The 18804-nt window shown below is 44.7% G+C and overlaps 1 protein-coding gene and 1 long non-coding RNA gene across 19 annotated transcripts in view; one reads left to right on the forward strand and one right to left on the reverse strand.

Moving 5' to 3' along the window:
• The window catches only part of LOC125740020 (tripartite motif-containing protein 16-like), a 411298-nt gene that overhangs the window by 186204 nt on the left and 206290 nt on the right, over nucleotides 1-18804 (reverse strand). For 2 of the 16 annotated variants that reach the window (XM_049010690.1, XM_049010692.1), the window contains exon 2: nucleotides 1972-2138. The exons of 12 other annotated variants lie outside the window; for them this stretch is intronic. In XM_049010690.1, coding sequence (XP_048866647.1) covers nucleotides 1972-2138 — 167 coding nt within the window. Of the gene's footprint in view, nucleotides 1-1836; nucleotides 2466-18804 lie in introns of those variants that run through there. 2 more of the 16 variants (XM_049010687.1, XM_049010691.1) reach the window with 2 other exon arrangements.
• Nucleotides 1-18804, forward strand: part of LOC125740033 (uncharacterized) — a 303704-nt gene that overhangs the window by 170427 nt on the left and 114473 nt on the right. The window contains exon 1 of one of the 3 annotated variants that reach the window (XR_007397423.1): nucleotides 2031-2138. The exons of the other annotated variants lie outside the window; for them this stretch is intronic. This is a non-coding gene — a long non-coding RNA (uncharacterized LOC125740033). Of the gene's footprint in view, nucleotides 1-2030; nucleotides 2139-18804 lie in introns of those variants that run through there. 3 annotated transcript variants of the gene reach the window in all.

Genomic DNA, 18804 nt, shown 5'->3' on the forward strand with positions numbered 1-18804 from the left:
AGATATAAACCTGCAGGTTTCTGTAGCCAATCTAATGCTCAGGTTGCTGTGAAACGCCTTACAGCAGAGTGTGTGTCCAGCATAAGATTACAGGAGGCCCAGTAGAACCCATCCACACCAACATGCATCCAGCCACCAGAACCAGAGCCTGGAGGAACTTCATCTGGTACTGCAATGCACACCAGTACTGCAACCTTTCACATTTTAATCTGAATGTTCAATTACACTGAATTTGGAGGTACAATTATTATTGCACAGTACAAAATGCATAGTGTATATAATGACTCATGCTTTGTCATTTTAGTTCCAGGTCTTCTGGACAGTGACAGGGGGAGAGCAGATGGGTCAAGAGTTCAACAGCAGATGCTACTCCGGAGGTTTGGCAGTACCTCAGTGACCCAAATATACTGCGTTCTGAAGACCCTTTACAGTTTTTATGCTCTCCAGCGAACTCCGTTCCATGTTAGTAGGTGTTCTCTAAAGTGGGAGAAGTTGTGTACTCACTCAAAATGCTATTTACATATTTGACCACCTAGTATCATTAATGTTCACCATTTAGAAAAACTTCGAGTACTGAACCATCTTTCGACACACTTCCTTCGGAAAGTTTTGTTTTGCCATCACTATGGGCAACTAAAGGAAGAAAACCAGGAAAAACAACCAGGTAGAAAAACAGGCTGTAACTAAAGACAATGACCTAACATTCCACCACCAACAGACAAACAATGAATCAGCATGAAAAAGGAGGACAAGCACTAACGAAGAGGCAGATGTGACAAATAAGACAATTAACCAATAACAACGGTGCAGGGAAAACAGGCAACAGGTGCAGTAACTTATACTAATGAATACAAGACTAGGGAAACTCCCAGAAACACTGAAAGTAAGAAACATCCGTCCATCCATCCATTTTCCAAACCGCTTATCCTACTGGGTCATGGGGGGTCCAGAGCCTATCCTGGAAGCAATGGGCATGAGGCAGGGAACAATCTAGGATGGGGGGTCAGCCCATCACAGGGCACATTCACACACCATTCACGCACACATGCACTCTTATGGGCAATTTAGTAACTCCAATTAGCCTCAGCATATTTTTGGACTGTGGGGGGAAACCGGAGTACCCGGAGGAAACCCCACGATGACATGGGGAGAACATGCAAACTCCACACACATGTGATCCAGGCGGAGACTCGAACCCGGGTCACAGAGGTGTGAGGCAACAGTGCTGACCACTGCACCACCATGCCGCCCCTTATTGAAATATTGATCATTTTATTTATTTTTTTATATAAAAATATCAAAAATACCAGCTTGCATGCCCATCCGCTTACCCGCTTACAAGGCGAACCTGACAACTTATTTATTTGATTTTGAGTATCATGGCGTTCCGTACCAACATCTTAGGCGGGCGCGGCCTTAAAGGGCACCGCCATCTTGAATTCTGAGGTCAGGGTTGTGTAGATTCCTCTGACTTCAGTGGCCTGTACTACTGTGGCCCTAGTGAGTTCTTCTGTACTATGAAGGGTTACTGGCTTGTCGGGGTAACTTGTCGGATTTAAGGTACCACAGTTTAAATGGACTTCATATTCGTTCACTTACATTTTTCCCAGATTACCTTAAATCCGACAAGCTAGTAACCAAACAAGCAGGTCATGACAACTTTACCGAACCAGACTTGTTCTGAGTGTTTCGTCGCAATTACACTAACATGTGTTAAGACAAAATCCATTTATTTAAAATTAACTTTTAGATAATAACAATAATTGATACTTTCACTGATCCATTTGGGGAAATTCTTTTAGATAGAAAGGGGAAATTCTTTTAAATTAGCCTGACCTGTATCTCCGCCCTTCCTGTAGCAGCTGAGACTGTAACATGGCCTCTGTGTTTATCCTTCACACAGAGCAGACAGATACACTGCTGGTCGGTACGGCAGTAGACCTCCAGGGGTTTGTCATGGTGGGAACAGACCTTGTCCTTCAGATGGCCGATGGCATCAATGAGCTTGTGCTGTTTTGCATGGTGGAGTTTATTGTGAAGCTGCAGGTCAGTTTCACAGAAGGAGGCCAGACACACCAGGCAGGACTTGACAGCTTTGTGTTTTCTCCCAGTACAGACGTCACACTCCACATCTCCAGGTCCAGCATACTGGTCAGCAGGAGTAGCTGCTTCTAGTCCAGTCTTCTTCAGTTTCTCCACCATTTCAGCCAGTATGGTGTTTCTGTCCAGAACAGGTCTGGGTATGAAGGTCTGTCTGCACTGGGGACAGCTGTAAACTCCAGCATGATCCTCCTGATCCCAGCAGCTCTTAATGCAGCTCATACAGTAACTGTGTCCACAGGGAATAGTCACTGGATCCTTTAGTAGATCCAGACAGACTGCACAACTGAACTCGTTTACATCCACTGCAACTCTGGCTTCTGCCATTTTACCATGAACACTGATAGGATTCAGTTTCGTTTTCTCTCACAGTCGTCTGTGTGTGACAGTGGGAGGAACTTCCTGCTTCTAGGCTGCAGTAGGTGTGGTTTTGGGCTGAGGCCAGACTGGGAAGAGCAGACTGGGCAAACAGTGGAGCTGGAGTTTATAACTAAAATAGTACATTATACAAACTGTACCCACAACAGATATTTATTTAGCTTTCATGAGAATAACTGTTACTGACATTGTTGGCCGTACAGTGGATAGAAATTAGATATAAAGGTATAAGAGAGCAGATCTACTGAGAATGAATTTCTGTGTCTGTTTAGAAACATGTTTGGGATCATGTGGTTTCAGGTGAAACATGCAGGGATGTGCAATTATAGACAGACTGTGTCAGGATTAGACAGAACAAGCTTTGACAAGTGCTGTCAATCCACAGATTTGTTTTTTACATTCTTCTATATATAATATTCATGAAAATAAAGGGTGTAGCACATATATGTCATTTCTTCCTTTTCTTTCTGTGTGTTTGTGCTGGGAGTGTATTTGTGTTAAGAAGGAGAGTCAGGTGACCAGGTTCAGAGTGATAATTTTTATCATCCAAAATAATTCCATACTCTAGTAATGAAAATTTATTCTAGGAATTCATTGAACACTATTAAGTTAAAGTCTCATATTTAAGCCAAAAGTTAATGGACCAGCTTCAGCCATCCGCAGGAAGAGAAAGATCATATATCAAAAAAGTATCCAACCGCTTATCCAGTACAGGGTTATGGGACACACACATCTCAGGAAGCACAGGGCACAAGGCAGAGACGCCCTGGATGGGATGCCAGTCCATCACAGGGCAAACACTCACTCACATGCTGAGGGCAATCAAGTGACACTAAATCACCAAAATGCATTATCTTGGACAGCAGAAGGAAACCTGAGGAAACCCACAGGAACACGGGGAGAACATGCAAGCTGAACATGCAGAACCACACCCACAAGGTGCTGCCTGGGCACTAGTGCAGCTAGGCTGGTATTTCTGGGCTCCACAGACATCACTGGCGGTTGGTGTCGTGGTCACCGGGATGAAAGACTCGTGCAGCAGGTGTTTGTCAGACAACAAACAGGGACTTATTGGGATCAGGATGGGAGGCTATGGAACAGGCAACACATAAGGCACAACATCAGTGATCGAACTGGGGAACACAGGTAGCACTTAAATGCAGGACTAATGATGGAAGAGACTGGAGGCAGCTGGGAGTGTTTAACACGAGGGCTGGAACGAGACGTGAGACCAACAAGCAGCAAACATGGCCGGTTAGAGCCACGTCAGGGAGGAGGCGGGATATTTAATTACATTTTTATATAGTGCCTCACAGAGTCGTCCCAAGGCACTTTACATAGATGTATAGTCATACATTACAACATCATTAAAGAGAGTGATACACAAGGGGAAAAAGGAAAGAAAGATATTAAATAAAGAAAGCCAGATGACAATGGAGGAGAGGAACCAAAAAACCCCAAGTAAGGAGAAAATAAGACCTCTGGGGGTCCATGGACAACTGGCTGCCCAACCCCCCCAGGCAGACTAATATTACTGAGAACAGAAAAGAGTGGAGTTGCTTGCTAAAGGCCGGGTGTAAGGTGTGATTAAAGTCTGTCAATAAGCCTGTTCTCCACGCTGGCCTGTGTAGGGTGGCACTTAAGGCTGCACCCAGGATGACAGGTTAGCAGTTAAGTTAGCAGGTCCAATTCGCAGTGTCACCCCTCCATGGGACTGAACCAGGACTCCAGCTCAGATGGTGACCCCCCCGGGCATGTGGGGAGGCAGACAGCATGGATGGTCAGAACACGCATTGACACATAAATGGACAGGCATAGTGGATAAAAATGGCATTGCTTAATGTGACAGTACCCCCCCCCCCCCCCACCCCCCCAAAAGCATGTGCTCCGGCCATGAAGTCCAAGGGGGTTAGACAACACGGGTGGAACCAGACTGGACTCTGGACTAGACAGGGGACGACAGAACAGATGGTAGACAGGACAAGGCCAGACAAGACTAGACAGAACACTAGACAGAGAGCAACACCAGACATAAGAGCAGTTGTAGGACACCACTAAGGACATGGAGCGGATAAAGGAAAAGCTAGGAACCACAGGTACAGCAGTCCTGTCAGACCTCAAAACAGGACGGACAGGTGGAGGGTCAACAAGAACAGGGGCACAGGATGCAGAAGACAAGGAGAGATACAGGTGGGACAGAGCAACAAGACAAACATTGAGGCACAAAATGGAATAACATGGGGCATCCAGGGAAGCCAGGCAAAGACTCGGGGCTGGGGACCCTCCTAGGCCCCTTTCCAGGTGAGGCAGAACTCCGCCGAATCACAGGACCAGAGGGTCTGAGAGGGCCAGGAGGGCCGGAGGATGTGAGGGGTTGGGGGGCGATGAGAGAACCGCAGAGCAGTAGGGCAGCAAGGAGACAACAGGCCAGGAACAGGAAGATGACAAGGGACATACAGGGCAAGAGAAGAGACTGGCAAACCCTCTCTGGGAGACAGACATTCTGCCTGCCGTTTTCTAGGACTCCTGTTGATACTGGTGACCACCCCAGAAACTGGGACCAGAGTAACCGGAGTCCGGGATGAAGGAGGGACCCACGCAGCAGGACCCAGGGCAAGTCCAGAGGGTTGCACTCCAGCAGGACATCCTCCGGAACCATCTTCTCTGGGCTGGTGGCAGCCTGCAGGCATGTGGGACGTCATGATAGAAAGTGGGCACCAGCAGGCCGTCAGGAGATGAGGTGGGCGCCGGCTGGACGTCTGGGGAGATTGAGGTGGGTGCTGGCCAGGAATCAGGGGACAGCGAGGTGGACGCTGGCCGGACATGATGGAGCAGTGTGGCAGGTGTCGGCTGGTTACCAGGGAACCGTGTCAGATTCTATGAGAAGCCTAGAGTTGGACACTGCGGGTGCGGCCTGAGCGGCCCTCTCTGGGCCGGGAGCCTTAAGTGCGGCTGTAACGACTGCAACGGCTGGCTCTCCTGGGCCAGATGCTGTAGATGCAGTGTCTTACAATCACGAGTGTGCTTCCCTAACCATTACGTCACCACTGCTCACTACTATGTGTGCTATTAAAAGAGGCAGTAGTGTCTTCTCCAGGCAGCTGACAAAACGTTTCCACATTTAATTGGAACGAAGGACGGTAGGAAACATCTGTATTATGTGCAGACTTCCAATAAAACCATGTTAAAGCAAAGTCCGACCTCTACTGTGGTCCAGCACTCTGACAACCATAGAACTCGGAGTGAAGCCTGTTCTTCTGTGTTGGAGAGTGTGAAAAAGGCAAGAGCTGGACAGGCCCTGCCTTATTGAGGGATTGCCAACAACCCCGCATGCGAGTGGGGAGAAACCAGGCACAAACACAGTAGGCCTCAGAAAAAAGGTAGCTTTATTACCTGGGCCCTTCCAGCCTCACCTCAAGCTGACAAAAAAAAACAAAAATAAAATAAAAATAAAACAATTAGACCAAAAGAAAGAGCACCAACCACCTTTTTACTCTAATCCCCTGCCCTTATATACGGCTTCCCATTAAACTAATTGGGACAGCCCAACGACAAGGGGAAACCAGTTGGAGGTTCATGTACTAACATACATTACAACACATACATTTAACATCGAACACATCATCATAGCTGGCCATTAAGCATTGCCATCCACTGCTCTTTCACCCAGAACATCCCACCTCACACAAAAGCAAGAACAAACAACCTCACCTATTTCCCCCCCCCTTTGTGCCAAACCTTCACCTTCCCCTGTTCCACCCTGGGCTATAAGGGAACCTTCCCCAGGCGGCGCGCGCTTCCGCAGGGAACCCATATGCAGAGGGACCAGAGGAAATAGCAACCGGGGTGGAAGTTGGTGAGAGACTGGTGAGAGATTGCTGATTTACCCAAGTTCTCCCTTTACCATGGCCGATGGATAAAACTAGAACAGTGGGTACCTCACAGCTCTAAGTTATTGCCTTGAATAAAGAAAGAAAGAAATAAACCAGACAGCACCCTAAGCATGGACTATTATTTTGCGGTGCACAGGGGATGATGGGATATGTAGTCCGCCAATTCAACAAACTGCACATTATACATTACCATAAACCACTAACATCGGACTCCTTGACCCCCCGAAACGCTACTACCAACCCCAGTCATAGAGAAACCCCTTCCCTTTTTACAGAGAGCTTTGGGGAGCCAACGGTTGCATCCTCAGCGAGCAGGGGGACCACAGTAAATCCCGGAGAAGCATCATGTTGTCAGACTTCAAGTGACAATGAGGAGGCAGGTCGTCCTACGGCAAATGACATGGAGTCGGCGGGCTCCTTTTCTCCAGAGCACCCCACCTCTGCGGGGTTCAGCACACTCACTCCATTCCAGAGGGCCCTGAGGATCTCCGCTATAGATGTCACACCCTCCACCTGGGAGTCCGGGGAGAGGGCAGCTATGCCCTCCGTCAGAGATGGACCATTCTCTCTGGGGAAAGATGTACTGCGGCCTGAACCAGTGACATTAGGTATGCTTGATACAAGCAGCAGTGATCGGCTGTAGGGACCTGGGGAATCCACTGGGGCTTGTCGAATTCCGTCATTCTGTCGGGTGCCAGGATGAACGACTCTGGGAGCAGGTGATGTCAGACAATAAACCGGGATTTACTGGGATCAAGATGGGAGGCTAGGGAACGGGCAACATGGAGGGCACCACATCAATGGGGAACACAGGGCCAGGAAGCACTTATACAGGAATAACAAGGGAACAGACTGGAGTCAGCTGGGAGTGTTTAACATGAGGGATGGAACGAGACGCGAGACCAACGAGCAGCAGGCATGGCTTATTAGAGCCACGTCAGGGAGGTGGCAGGACATGATGTTTGGGGCTATGGTTAGGGTTAGGGTTAGGGTTAGGGTAAAATGTTTGTGGCAGAGAGCGGTCAGTAGTACAAGGACACGATTACGCTACCTGGGGAATTTCACCACAGGAAAAATTACTCTAAATTAAGAGCACACAAGTTCATTTACCGAATGGAGCTGGAGACGTGTTTGTGCTATTAACAGGTTGTTGAAAATATAAAGCAAAGAAACAAGACAAGCGCTTTAGCATCAACAACCTTAAAAAATAAACCAGCAACCAGCCTTTGGCCACCAGCTGACTAAACCCATGCAAGAGACAGGTGTCCGGTGAAGTTGATCAAAAGGGGGAATAGAGTCCCCTAAACTAACACACACACACACACACACACACCTGTGCCCCACCACACTGATCCCCACACAAATATACTGCACACGGTGAAAGTGTGAACACCACCACCCCAGACCAATCAAATCTTAGTCAGACAGATCAATAGAGGCAGCCACTGGTATACAAAAAAACGGAAAACAAAAAGAAAATACCCCAATCTAACCAAGAATCTGAGTGTTGAAATCTATGAAGAGTGCAAACAATGAGTAGCAGAATACAGGCCGTCACTCTGTATCAGTCCCAAACAGAAAGAAAGGGCGGCCTAAAGTCTGTTAAGTCGCAGAACTAGGGAATGAAACAGCTCCAAATGCAGGAAAAGGGGCGGCGATCCTTGTCCAAGGTTGCAGTGTTGATGTGCCGCCACCTTCTGGGAAAACGATGAACTGATTTTCAGATTAAGAACATGTATGGTTTTCTGGTATCAGGTGAGATCTGTTCATACTGCGAACCTATGCTTATGGGTTAGGGTTAAGCTTGGGTCTAGAGCTCAGGGTACTTCCAGGCTTGGAGGCCAAGGATAAGGTCTCTCTTTCGCTTTGGATACAATGAGCTATCCTTATATTTTTAAATTTTTTTACATTTATTTAAATCAGTAAAACAAATTACTTCCAAAGAGGACAGAATCATGTCTACACAATATACCCAATACCCCTTGGCACCATGTTAGTGTGAATGGAGTTTTCACTCCAGCCCTGAGGGATTCAGAGCAGACATAAAAGATTGTGAACCCATGTGTGATTTACAGTGAAAGGTGACTGAACACAACGCACAGCCTCTGTTATGACTCCACTGTTCACCATGGTTCAGCACCATCTATATTTCTATTATTTTCAAGGTATTTTACTTGTGGTTTTACACTTAACATGGTATCGACAGGCTTGCTCCAAAGAGATCTCATTGTATTTACACAGTGACAGTAACGCTGCCTTATCTTGCGAGAGGAAGTAGCATATGGGTGCGCTGCTAACGTTAGCATTAGCAAACCTAGCTGCCTAGCAGTGTTCGTAGTAACTCGTCAGTGTAATTCCACTACTTTTGTTTGCACCATGTATTTCAACATCGACGCGATGTTAATGTGATCACTATGCAACCTTTAGCCCACTGTTATTTACCTTGATTATGTTATTATACAGGGCAGGTTAGGCAGAGGGAGCAAACGCTGATGCAGCGCATTGCCGCACCAACCACACGTCCAAACTGCTGGCGATCCCGGCCGGCGACCCCCCAGGCAGACACATGGTCCAGTCCCACCCTTATTATAAATACTTTTATATGCAGTAATAGGTAATTAGTAGTTTTCAGTAACTTGCACAAGGCTGCTGACTAGTAACGTTACCTGTTGGCTGAATCCAAAATAGCTATAGTGCTACGATGCTGGATTGTTACAGGGACTGTGGTAAAAGCAAATGCAGATCCCTCTATTCTGATTGGGTTAAAAATCAAATGTTTTACCTCCGATTTCATCCATTTGGTGATGTGCTCTTTATAATATGCCATGTTTTCCTAAAAGCAGATTTTCTAAAAAGAATGGCAAAATAGAGCAGCGCACTGAATTGTAATGCCTGTATTTTGAAACGTATCGTGTTGTCAGACTCTCCGATACACAGCTCTATGGTCCATACAGAGGAGATGAGGAACATGCAGTCTGCTAAGTCACGTGGTTACCTTTTGTTAGGTGGCCACGTTTACAGGCCTTAACGCAATTAAGATGTTTTCATGTAAACAGATTAATCGGCGAGCTCATTTATAAAGGCGTCGTGTGACTGAAAAAGACGAGAAGCATTCATACATACATTTATAGGAAGATTTTGGGATTTACAAAGAAAAACGTTTTGTGAAAAAGACACAAATCTTGTGAACGAGGTTGAGAGATGCTGTTTCGACAGAATCCTGTAGAGGGCACTGTGCATGCTAAATCGAAGGCTCCAGGAATGTATTCGGCACAGTGTTGCCAACCTAGCGACTTTGTCGCTAGATTTAGCGACTTTTCAGACCCCTTGACGACTTTTTTTCAAAAAAGCGCCTAGCGACAAATCTATCGACTTTTGGACAAACCTTAGCAACTTTCCAAATGTCGCCAGTACTGTCCTGTAAGCGTGAGGTCTTGCTTTCCTGGTACAGTTACTCATCTCCCTGTGTCTGCCCTGATCAGTGAGCGCTAGCTCCGGCTTAAAAATGATTAAGCTGTAGCACATACATTTATTTCAAATACAAGTTTCACAAAAATCCCTGTAATGAAAATGGTGAAATTACTCAGGCTTAATGTGATATTTCATTTGTAACACATTTGTTCTCCAAACTTCTACATTTGGCCACAAGATCTTCTTCTTCCTGCCAGGATCTTTCCTTTCCTTTGATCCTCGGTTGTTGGAATCTGCTCTGCTGCTTGGAAGTTCCCTGGGGAGTTAGTGTTGGGGGGTTCTGGTGGAATGTGACCATCGGCAGCCATGGGCTGGAGAGCGCTGTGGTGCTCAGCCTGGCTCTGTGCCCTTCTTCTTTCATCTACCCGGGCAGTGCCAGGTTGCCTGTGGTCGTCCCCGAGACACTTTGTCTTCCCTTGGTATCCTCTCAAGCCTCTGAGATAAGCACAATTTAAGCTCTTCACTCAGGAAGATCTTTAAAAGTTCAAACATGAATAGGCCCTAAAAATGGAGCCTGCAAGTGTTTTGGCCTTTTGTTTTCTTTACCGCAACCCTCTTGTAAGACACGTTGTCAATGTTAACTTTCATCCTCTGCAAGTATTGGAATGTATTGGAATTGGGTCCTCCCTGAGAAGGAATGGTAGTCCATGAAGAACGGCGGTTCGTCATGCGTTGATGTTGGATTTCTGGAAAGTCATGATAAAAATTACTACTTAATAGAGCTCATGACACTAACACAAAACAGAGCAAAGAACAACAGCAAAAGAAACAGTTGTTTTAATATAAAAAAAATTGTGATGTGTCTGAGGAGCTTACATCATTTTCAATCTGGTGCAGAATCATCTTAAGTTTGGCGCCAATCTCTCCACCCTTAGTCCTGAAGATATCGATGAAACGTTGAGTGAACTTGTCCAGTTCTTGAAAGAATGTTCATGAAGGCCGCACGGGTTTTTACACATCATTAATGATAAACCATGAACTTACAACCGATCAAAATAGCTTACAAGCTGTGAATAAAACGAGTGTTCAGTAAAAATCGATTTTTGCAACGTAGCTAGTAAGTAATTGGTCGCATTCCACATAAAACTACTTCAATGTGCCTTTTTATGTATTTTCCTCTTTCCTCACAACTAGCAAATGAAAATTATATTTAAGTTTTTAATGAGTAATACAATGACACTGGGGTTTATAAACAGCTCATCACGAGCATACTTACTACCACATCCCGAAAACGTGCTGTTCAGCCTATTCTTCTTCGTCAAAGTCGTCTCCAAACACCTGTGTTCCGTTATATTGAGCATGCGCGAGACGAAAGTGCGTTTAAAAAATTAGAAGATTTAGAAGAGTTGTTTCGCGCTATCATGATATTTAACCGTAGGCCAGTAAGTATATCAAGCTCCGTTCATACAAATATGTTAGATTGAGAAGCAGCAGCAGCTGATTGTCTTGGCAATAAGCTTAAATCTTACTGCTTTCCCAGTTATTTTATAGCGCAAATGGGGAAAAGACCCAGAACCTATGAACAAATGACTCCGAAATGGAGATGGAAGAAGAACCCGACATGCCTCCACGGAAGATGCGCCGTGGTACCAGGAAGCCCTGTCCGAGTCAGACGGCAAAAGACGGCACTGTGTGGGTAGAGGAGGACATTGGAAGTCGAACGCCCAGTGCATCAGCTAGACCCACAGAGTCTGCTAAGGTTTGTCATTCCCATATTACATATGATACTTATATATACCCATGTATTATTTATATAAACCCATTTAGAGTGAGGTTCATGTAAATTTACCATTCCCTATCTGTTTATCTTCCGACAGCGTAAAATTACAAGTGTGCTCCAAAGCTTCCTCTGCCTGCTAGACGTGGGAATGCTGCAGACCATCACAGAGTGTACGGTCCATCAAGCCCGCAGAACATAGCCGGACTGGAAGTTGGCAATTAATGAACTGATGGCATTTACTTCTATTCTGTTTGTGAGAGCGATCATGTGTCCCGTTGGTGCCATTACAGATTGCTGGTCGGAAAACTTTCTGGTGCCAGTAATCAAAGAGACAATGTCGCGAGATAGATTCATTTCAATTATGCAACACCTTCGATTTGATGACAAGGACACGCGGGCAGAAAGGTTGAAAACAGACAGATTTGCTGTGATCTCTGACATCTGGACACGCTTCACTAAGAACTGTGCAGAGAGTTTCACTCCAGGAGAATACATGACCATAGACGAGCAAGGTTCGTTGTCCATTCACGCAGCATCCAACCCGGACATATTTGGGATCAAGTTCTGGATGGCGACGGATTTGGAGACCAAATACGTCTGCAACGTGTCCCCTTACTTGGGAACAGACCCCAGTCGTCAGAAGGGGGAGAGGCTGGCAGAGAACGTGCTCATGAGCCTGTTGGAGCCATTTCTGGATGATGGGAGAAATGTCACAATGGACAATTTCATCACCTCACTGTCACTGTCACACAGACTGCTTCAGCGCAACACGACTCTACTGGGCACTGTGAATAAAGTTCGCCGTGAACTTCCTCCATCGTCGCGCATGTATTCAGTACGAGCAGCAACACACAGGTGGCCAGTAGCTGTATTTTATAACATGCTTGACCTGGCGGCGGCGAATGCCTACGTTCTGTACAAGGCGTGTACAGGGTGGAAAGGCAAAAGAAGATTGTTCCTGAGTCTTCTAGCCAAGGAACTCCGTTGCCGATTCATGCAGCAAAAGGCAATGGAGACAGCAGGGTTTGCTGTTGCTGTGTCTGGACCTGTACAGACAACTCAGTGCCAGGTACAAGAGAGCTGCAACAGAATCCGCAGCTGGTTTGCCTGCGCCAAATGTAGGGACGATAGTCACTGGGTCTGCAAACGCTGTGTGGGAGACAAGAGGCAGAAAGATGATGAAGAGATGAACCTGGAACTGAGGGACTGAATATTTTTTTTTTTTACATTTTTTTTTCACAATTTTTTACATGAACAGCCAGAGGAGAGAACATTTAAAGCTGGAGAGATGACAGAAAAACAAAACTCACTTTTGGTTTTATAATTCAGTGATGGCCAATCAAAATGAAATGACATTATTTCATTCTGTACGTGTACGAGCATGTTATCAACCATGGACCATGACTACACTCAGCTCATGACATTTGTGTACAAACATACTTTCGAGACTGATGTGTTAGTATATTTTCATTCTATTCATTTCATTCTATTAGCAACTTTTCATTCTATTTTCACTCTATTTTTTTTATAAATAAAACACTTGTGTTTCCATATATTTTGTGACTGTGTGTCTTACATATTTGCAGGTTAGTCAGTGTGTGGGATATTTTGTATAGATATGGCAGGCTTTTGTGAAGGTTTCCATGTCACACACATAGGTCTGGGCTGCCATGGATTTGAGTTAGGAGTCTGAGTAAATAAATGCAAATGTGCCAGAGTTCACAGGTACTTAGTGTGTTTGCACAACAAAAGCAGGAGGACAATGGAGCTGAATGCCTGCGCAAATCTGCGTAGGCTAAGTAGTTCTAGTAAATTTACGCAGATTTGCGCAGGCTTAGCAGTTCTACCATCAGAGATTGAAGCTGCTTTTGTAAAGAGATGGACAGTATTTCAATTCCATATATTTCAGCACCAGGACAACAGCCCCCCCACATGAGGGGCCCCACCAGAGGACACCGGACAGGGAGCCACCAGCCCAGTCCACCAGAAATTACAAAGCTCAGTAGTTCTAGTATTATTTGCAATGTGTTTGCGTGCAAACAAGAGCGCAGACAGCATTAGGAGCCGGACAATGTTACAAATTGCACTGTAATGTTGGCCCATACATCCACACTAGAGAAAATTAAAACACTGTGTTGATAGTCGGTTAAAACCAGCCACAGCCTAAGGTTTAATGGAACTGAGAATGGGCTGGGATCCCTGATCTGTCGGTTCCTGTTGGTATGTTCCAGGGCCAAATCATCACTGGGAAATAATCACTGTGATCTCTAAATACTCCCTCTCTTCATATTTGGCCACACACACTGTCCTCAAACAAAGGTAAATACTGTATGCTGCAATGATGCCGCATGTGGCACATTTAGACGGGGGTCTTTATATACCTATTATATGTGGGGGCACACATGTTGTGGCCTATATTCGTCCATACGCACACCTCTAACCTTGGACAGAATTAATATTTTGTATATATAACGTCTTTTATTTAAAATGATAAAACAAATGCTGACTGTTTGCTGTACATTGCGGTGTTGTCAGTTACAGCTGTCTGTATTTCCCTTAATCCTACATCATTGTTCCTCAGAACTATTTAAACAATCTCTGCCTCTTGTACAACCCGGCCCAGTGCATAGCTCAGGTAAACCTGTGCAATTGTCTCACGCTGCCATTTTTATGCATGTTCAGTCTCGGTGCATTGTCAGATATTTTTTTAACTGTACAGTGTATAATACATTCCAATAGATAGATAGATAGATAGATAGAACTTTATTAATCCCTCGGGAAGGTTCCTCTGGGAAATTCTAGTTTCCAACAGCAGTACACCAGCATATTACAAGTTATAAAAATACAATAAAAAATACAATATAAGAGGAGGAATTTAAAATACACATACTAAGGTAAGAGCCAACATACAGATAAGGATACGAGTAGGGAGGGGGGAAAGGGAAAGGGAAAAACTATTCACAATAAAAGGGAAATAGAGGGATTTAGCAGTAGTTATGTAGAGACACAGTGTGTATAGAGATTGTAATATGTATATGCCAATAATCTATAAGGTGTATATATAAATAGATATTGCATTATTGCACATGACAAATTGCGGTTATTGCATTATTGCACAGGAGGAAAAATTGAACATATATGTTATAGTAGTAGAAGTAATAGATATTGCGGTATTGCACATGAGATTGCACAGTTATGTGGTCCATTGCACAGTCCGAATGTTCGATTGTCGGTGCAATTTATTGTTCCTGTTTCTCCCCATCCTACTCTGACCTCCTGTTTCCCCTCCTCCTCCTTCCCCTCAGTGAGGAGTTGAACAGTTTGATGGCGTGCGGGACAAAGGAGTTTTTAAGTCTGTTGGTTCTCGACTTGGGGAGAAGCATCCTGTCACTGAACAGGCTCCTCTGTTCGTTTATGACAGTGTGCAGAGGGTGCCTAACATTGTCCATAATGGACAGCAGTTTGTTGAGAGTTCTCTTCTCAGCCACTGTCAACAGAGAGTCCAGCTTCATGCCGACTACCGAGCCGGCCCTCCTGACTAGTTTTTCCAGCCTGGATAAGTCCCTCTTTGCTGTGCTGCTCCCCCAGCACACAACAGCGTAAAAGAGGACACTGGCAACCACAGACTGGTAGAACATCCACAGGAGCTTCCTGCAGATGTTGAAGGACCGCAGCCTCCTCAGGAAGTACAGTCTGCTTTGACCCTTTTTGTACAGGTGCTGTGTGTTGATTGTCCAGTCCAGTTTGTTATCCACCCACAGTCCTAGGTACTTGTATGAGTTGACCACCTCCACTTCCTCTTCCCTGATCAGAACTGGTCGTGGACTTGGTCTGGACCTCCCAAAGTCAATGACCAGCTCCTTAGTTTTTGAGGTGTTAAGCTGCAGGTGGTTTGTGTGGCACCAAGCTACAAAGTTCATCACCAGACCTCTGTACTCCTCTTCCTGGTCGTCCCTGATACACTCCATGATGGCTGTGTCATCTGCAAACTTCTGAATGTGACATAGTTCCGAGTTATAGCAGAAGTCTGAGGTGTACAGGGTGAAGAGCAGAGGGGATAGCACAGTTCCCTGTGGTGCTCCTGTGCTACTTACTACAGTGTCAGAGGTGACGTCCTTCAGCCTGACATACTGATGTTTATCCATGAGATAGTTGTGGATCCAGGCAGCTAGGCAGGGATCTACCTGCATTCTGGACATTTTTTCATGGAGCAGACAGGGCCGAATTGTATTAAAGGCACTAGAGAATACTTGCAGAGGATGAAAGTTAACATTGACAACGTGTCTTACAAGAGGGTTGCAGTAAAGAAAACAAAAGGCCAAAAGACTTGCAGGCTCCATTTTTAGGGCCTATTCATGTTTGAACTTTTAAAGATCTTCCTGAGTGAAGAGCTTAAATTGTGCTTATCTCAGAGGCTTGAGAGGATACCAAGGGAAGACAAAGTGTCTCGGGGACGACCACAGGCAACCTGGCACTGCCCGGGTAGATGAAAGAAGAAGGGCACAGAGCCAGGCTGAGCACCACAGCGCTATCCAGCCCATGGCTGCCGATGGTCACATTCCACCAGAACCCCCCAACACTAACTCCCCGGGGAACTTCCAAGCAGCAGAGCAGATTCCAACAACCGAGGATCAAAGGAAAGGAAAGATCCTGGCAGGAAGAAGAAGATCTTGTGGCCAAATGTAGAAGTTTGGAGAACAAATGTGTTACAAATGAAATATCACATTAAGCCTGAGTAATTTCACCATTTTCATTACAGGGATATTTGTGAAACTTGTATTTTAAATAAATGTATGTGCTACAGCTTAATCATTTTTAAGCCGGAGCTAGCGCTCACTGATCAGGGCAGACACAGGGAGATGAGTAACTGTACCAGGAAAGCAAGACCTCACGCTTACAGGACAGTACTCGCGACATTTGGAAAGTTGCTAAGGTTTGTCCAAAAGTCGCTAGATTTGTCGCTAGGCGCTTTTTTGAAAAAAAGTCGTCAAGGGGTCTGAAAAGTCGCTAAATCTAGCGACAAAGTCGCTAGGTTGGCAACACTGTGCCGAATACATTCCTGGAGCCTTTGATTTAGCATGCACAGTGCCCTCTACAGGATTCTGTCGAAACAGCATCTCTCAACCTCGTTCACAAGATTTGTGTCTTTTTCACAAAACGTTTTTCTTTGTAAATCCCAAAATCTTCCTATAAATGTATGTATGAATGCTTCTCGTCTTTTTCAGTCACACGACGCCTTTATAAATGAGCTCGCCGATTAACCTGTTTACATGAAAACATCTTAATTGCGTTAAGGCCTGTAAACGTGGCCACCTAACAAAAGGTAACTTCGTGACTTAGCAGACTGCATGTTCCTAATCTCCTCTGTATGGACCATAGAGCTGTGTATCGGAGAGTCTGACAACACGATACGTTTCAAAATACAGGCATTACAATTCAATGCGCTGCTCTATTTTGCCATTCTTTTTAGAAAATCTGCTTTTAGGAAAACATGGCATATTATAAAGAGCACATCACCAAATGGATGAAATCTGAGGTAAAACATTTGATTTTTAACCCAATCAGAATAGAGGGATCTGCATTTGCTTTTACCACAGTCCCTGTAACAATCCAGCATCGTAGCACTACAGCTATTTCGGATTCAGCCAACAGGTAACGTTACTAGTCAGGAACCTTGTGCAAGTTACTGAAAATTACTAGTTACCAATTACTGCATATAAAAGTAATTATAATAAGGGTGGGACTGGACCGTGTGTCTGCCTGGGGGGTCGCTGGCCGGGATTTCCAGCAGTTTGGACTTGTGGTTGGTGCGGCAACGCACTACATCAGTGCCTGCTCCCCCGGCCTGACCTTCCCTGTATAATAACATAATCAAGGTAAATAACAGTGGGCTAAAGGTAGTGATCACATTAACATCGCGTCGCTGTTCTAATACATGGCGCAGACATCGGGGGAATATGGAATCAAATGTTCGGTAGCGATGTTTCTGCAACACAGATGTTTGCCGATGGATTTTCAAGCATCGCGGAGACATAGTACCAATGCATGTGTGCTCTCTGGGGAGCTATATTATTTTAGTGTTTTTTTATTAATTAAGGGGCAATTTAAGATTGTTTCAAGGTATGTAATAACATAACATTGCCCTTTAATTCTGATTAATTAAGGGGCAGTTTAAGAGTATTGTAAGGTTCCTTTACTACTTAAAATTACTTAAATCTCCCCTTAATTCTAATAAAGGGATAGTTTAATATTATTACAAGGGTCCGTAAACCTTAAAAATTCATTATTTCACCCATCAATGTTTATTAATTAAGGTGGTTATTTAAGACTGTTTTAAGTTTTTAAGCACTTAAAATATCCTTATATCACCACTTCATTTTAATTGTGCGCTGAAATGTTTATGTAAAAAATAAAGCATAATAAATCACAAACCAATATGATAAACGTATCGTTTTATTATCATGCATGAATGAATTACAATGAGAAAAGCTTCCTTCCTTTTACCGGCCGCTTGCCCCCTTGCGCTTGGAAAGCCTTCGCTGGGCTATAAGCTCCGTCTTCATAGCCTCTTCCTCCTTTACATTTGTTGCTTCCTTCTTCCACTGCTTTTCCCTCCTCATCTGTCTTCTCTCCTCTCTCTCTCTTTTCCTCTCCCTTCTTCTTTCCTGTTTCCTCTTCTGCTCCTTACTTCTGCTGCTTACTTGACCCATCTATGTGTTTTTACCTCCACCTCACTCTTTCTCCTGCCTATAACGGTAAAGAAGGAAAAATATTAGGAGGACAGAGGTTGTTCAAACATGCAATTACTACAACTTGTACATCAAAATGTATTAACATTCGGATCAGTCAGTAAGATGTATGAGATAAAAATGAGATAAAAAAACGAAACAGCTGGTGAAAGTTTATATAGACTTTTGCTTGTTCTTACAGGGTTTCTGTAGGTGTCAGAAAGTCCATATTATGTTCTATACATAAAGTATTCACTAAAAATGGAATCATGGCCATGTCAAAATGTGCTCCCCGAAACTAGCTGATGTTTCTTTACATTAACTTGTGTGGACTCACAGTGGTATAGAGGTATAAGCAAGGTGTGTGTTGGTAACTCTCTGTTTTACTCCCACAGGTCCTTTTGAAACACAGTGTATATTTTTAATAATCATGATGGTCTCATACAACAGGCACTGTGGACATGTTAATGTGTCCTGCAGAAATTTAACATGTCTGGCTTTTAAATAGCACAGA

The sequence above is a fragment of the Brienomyrus brachyistius genome, chromosome 4 (assembly GCF_023856365.1).
Source record: "Brienomyrus brachyistius isolate T26 chromosome 4, BBRACH_0.4, whole genome shotgun sequence".
Classification (NCBI taxonomy): Eukaryota; Metazoa; Chordata; class Actinopteri; order Osteoglossiformes; family Mormyridae; genus Brienomyrus; species Brienomyrus brachyistius.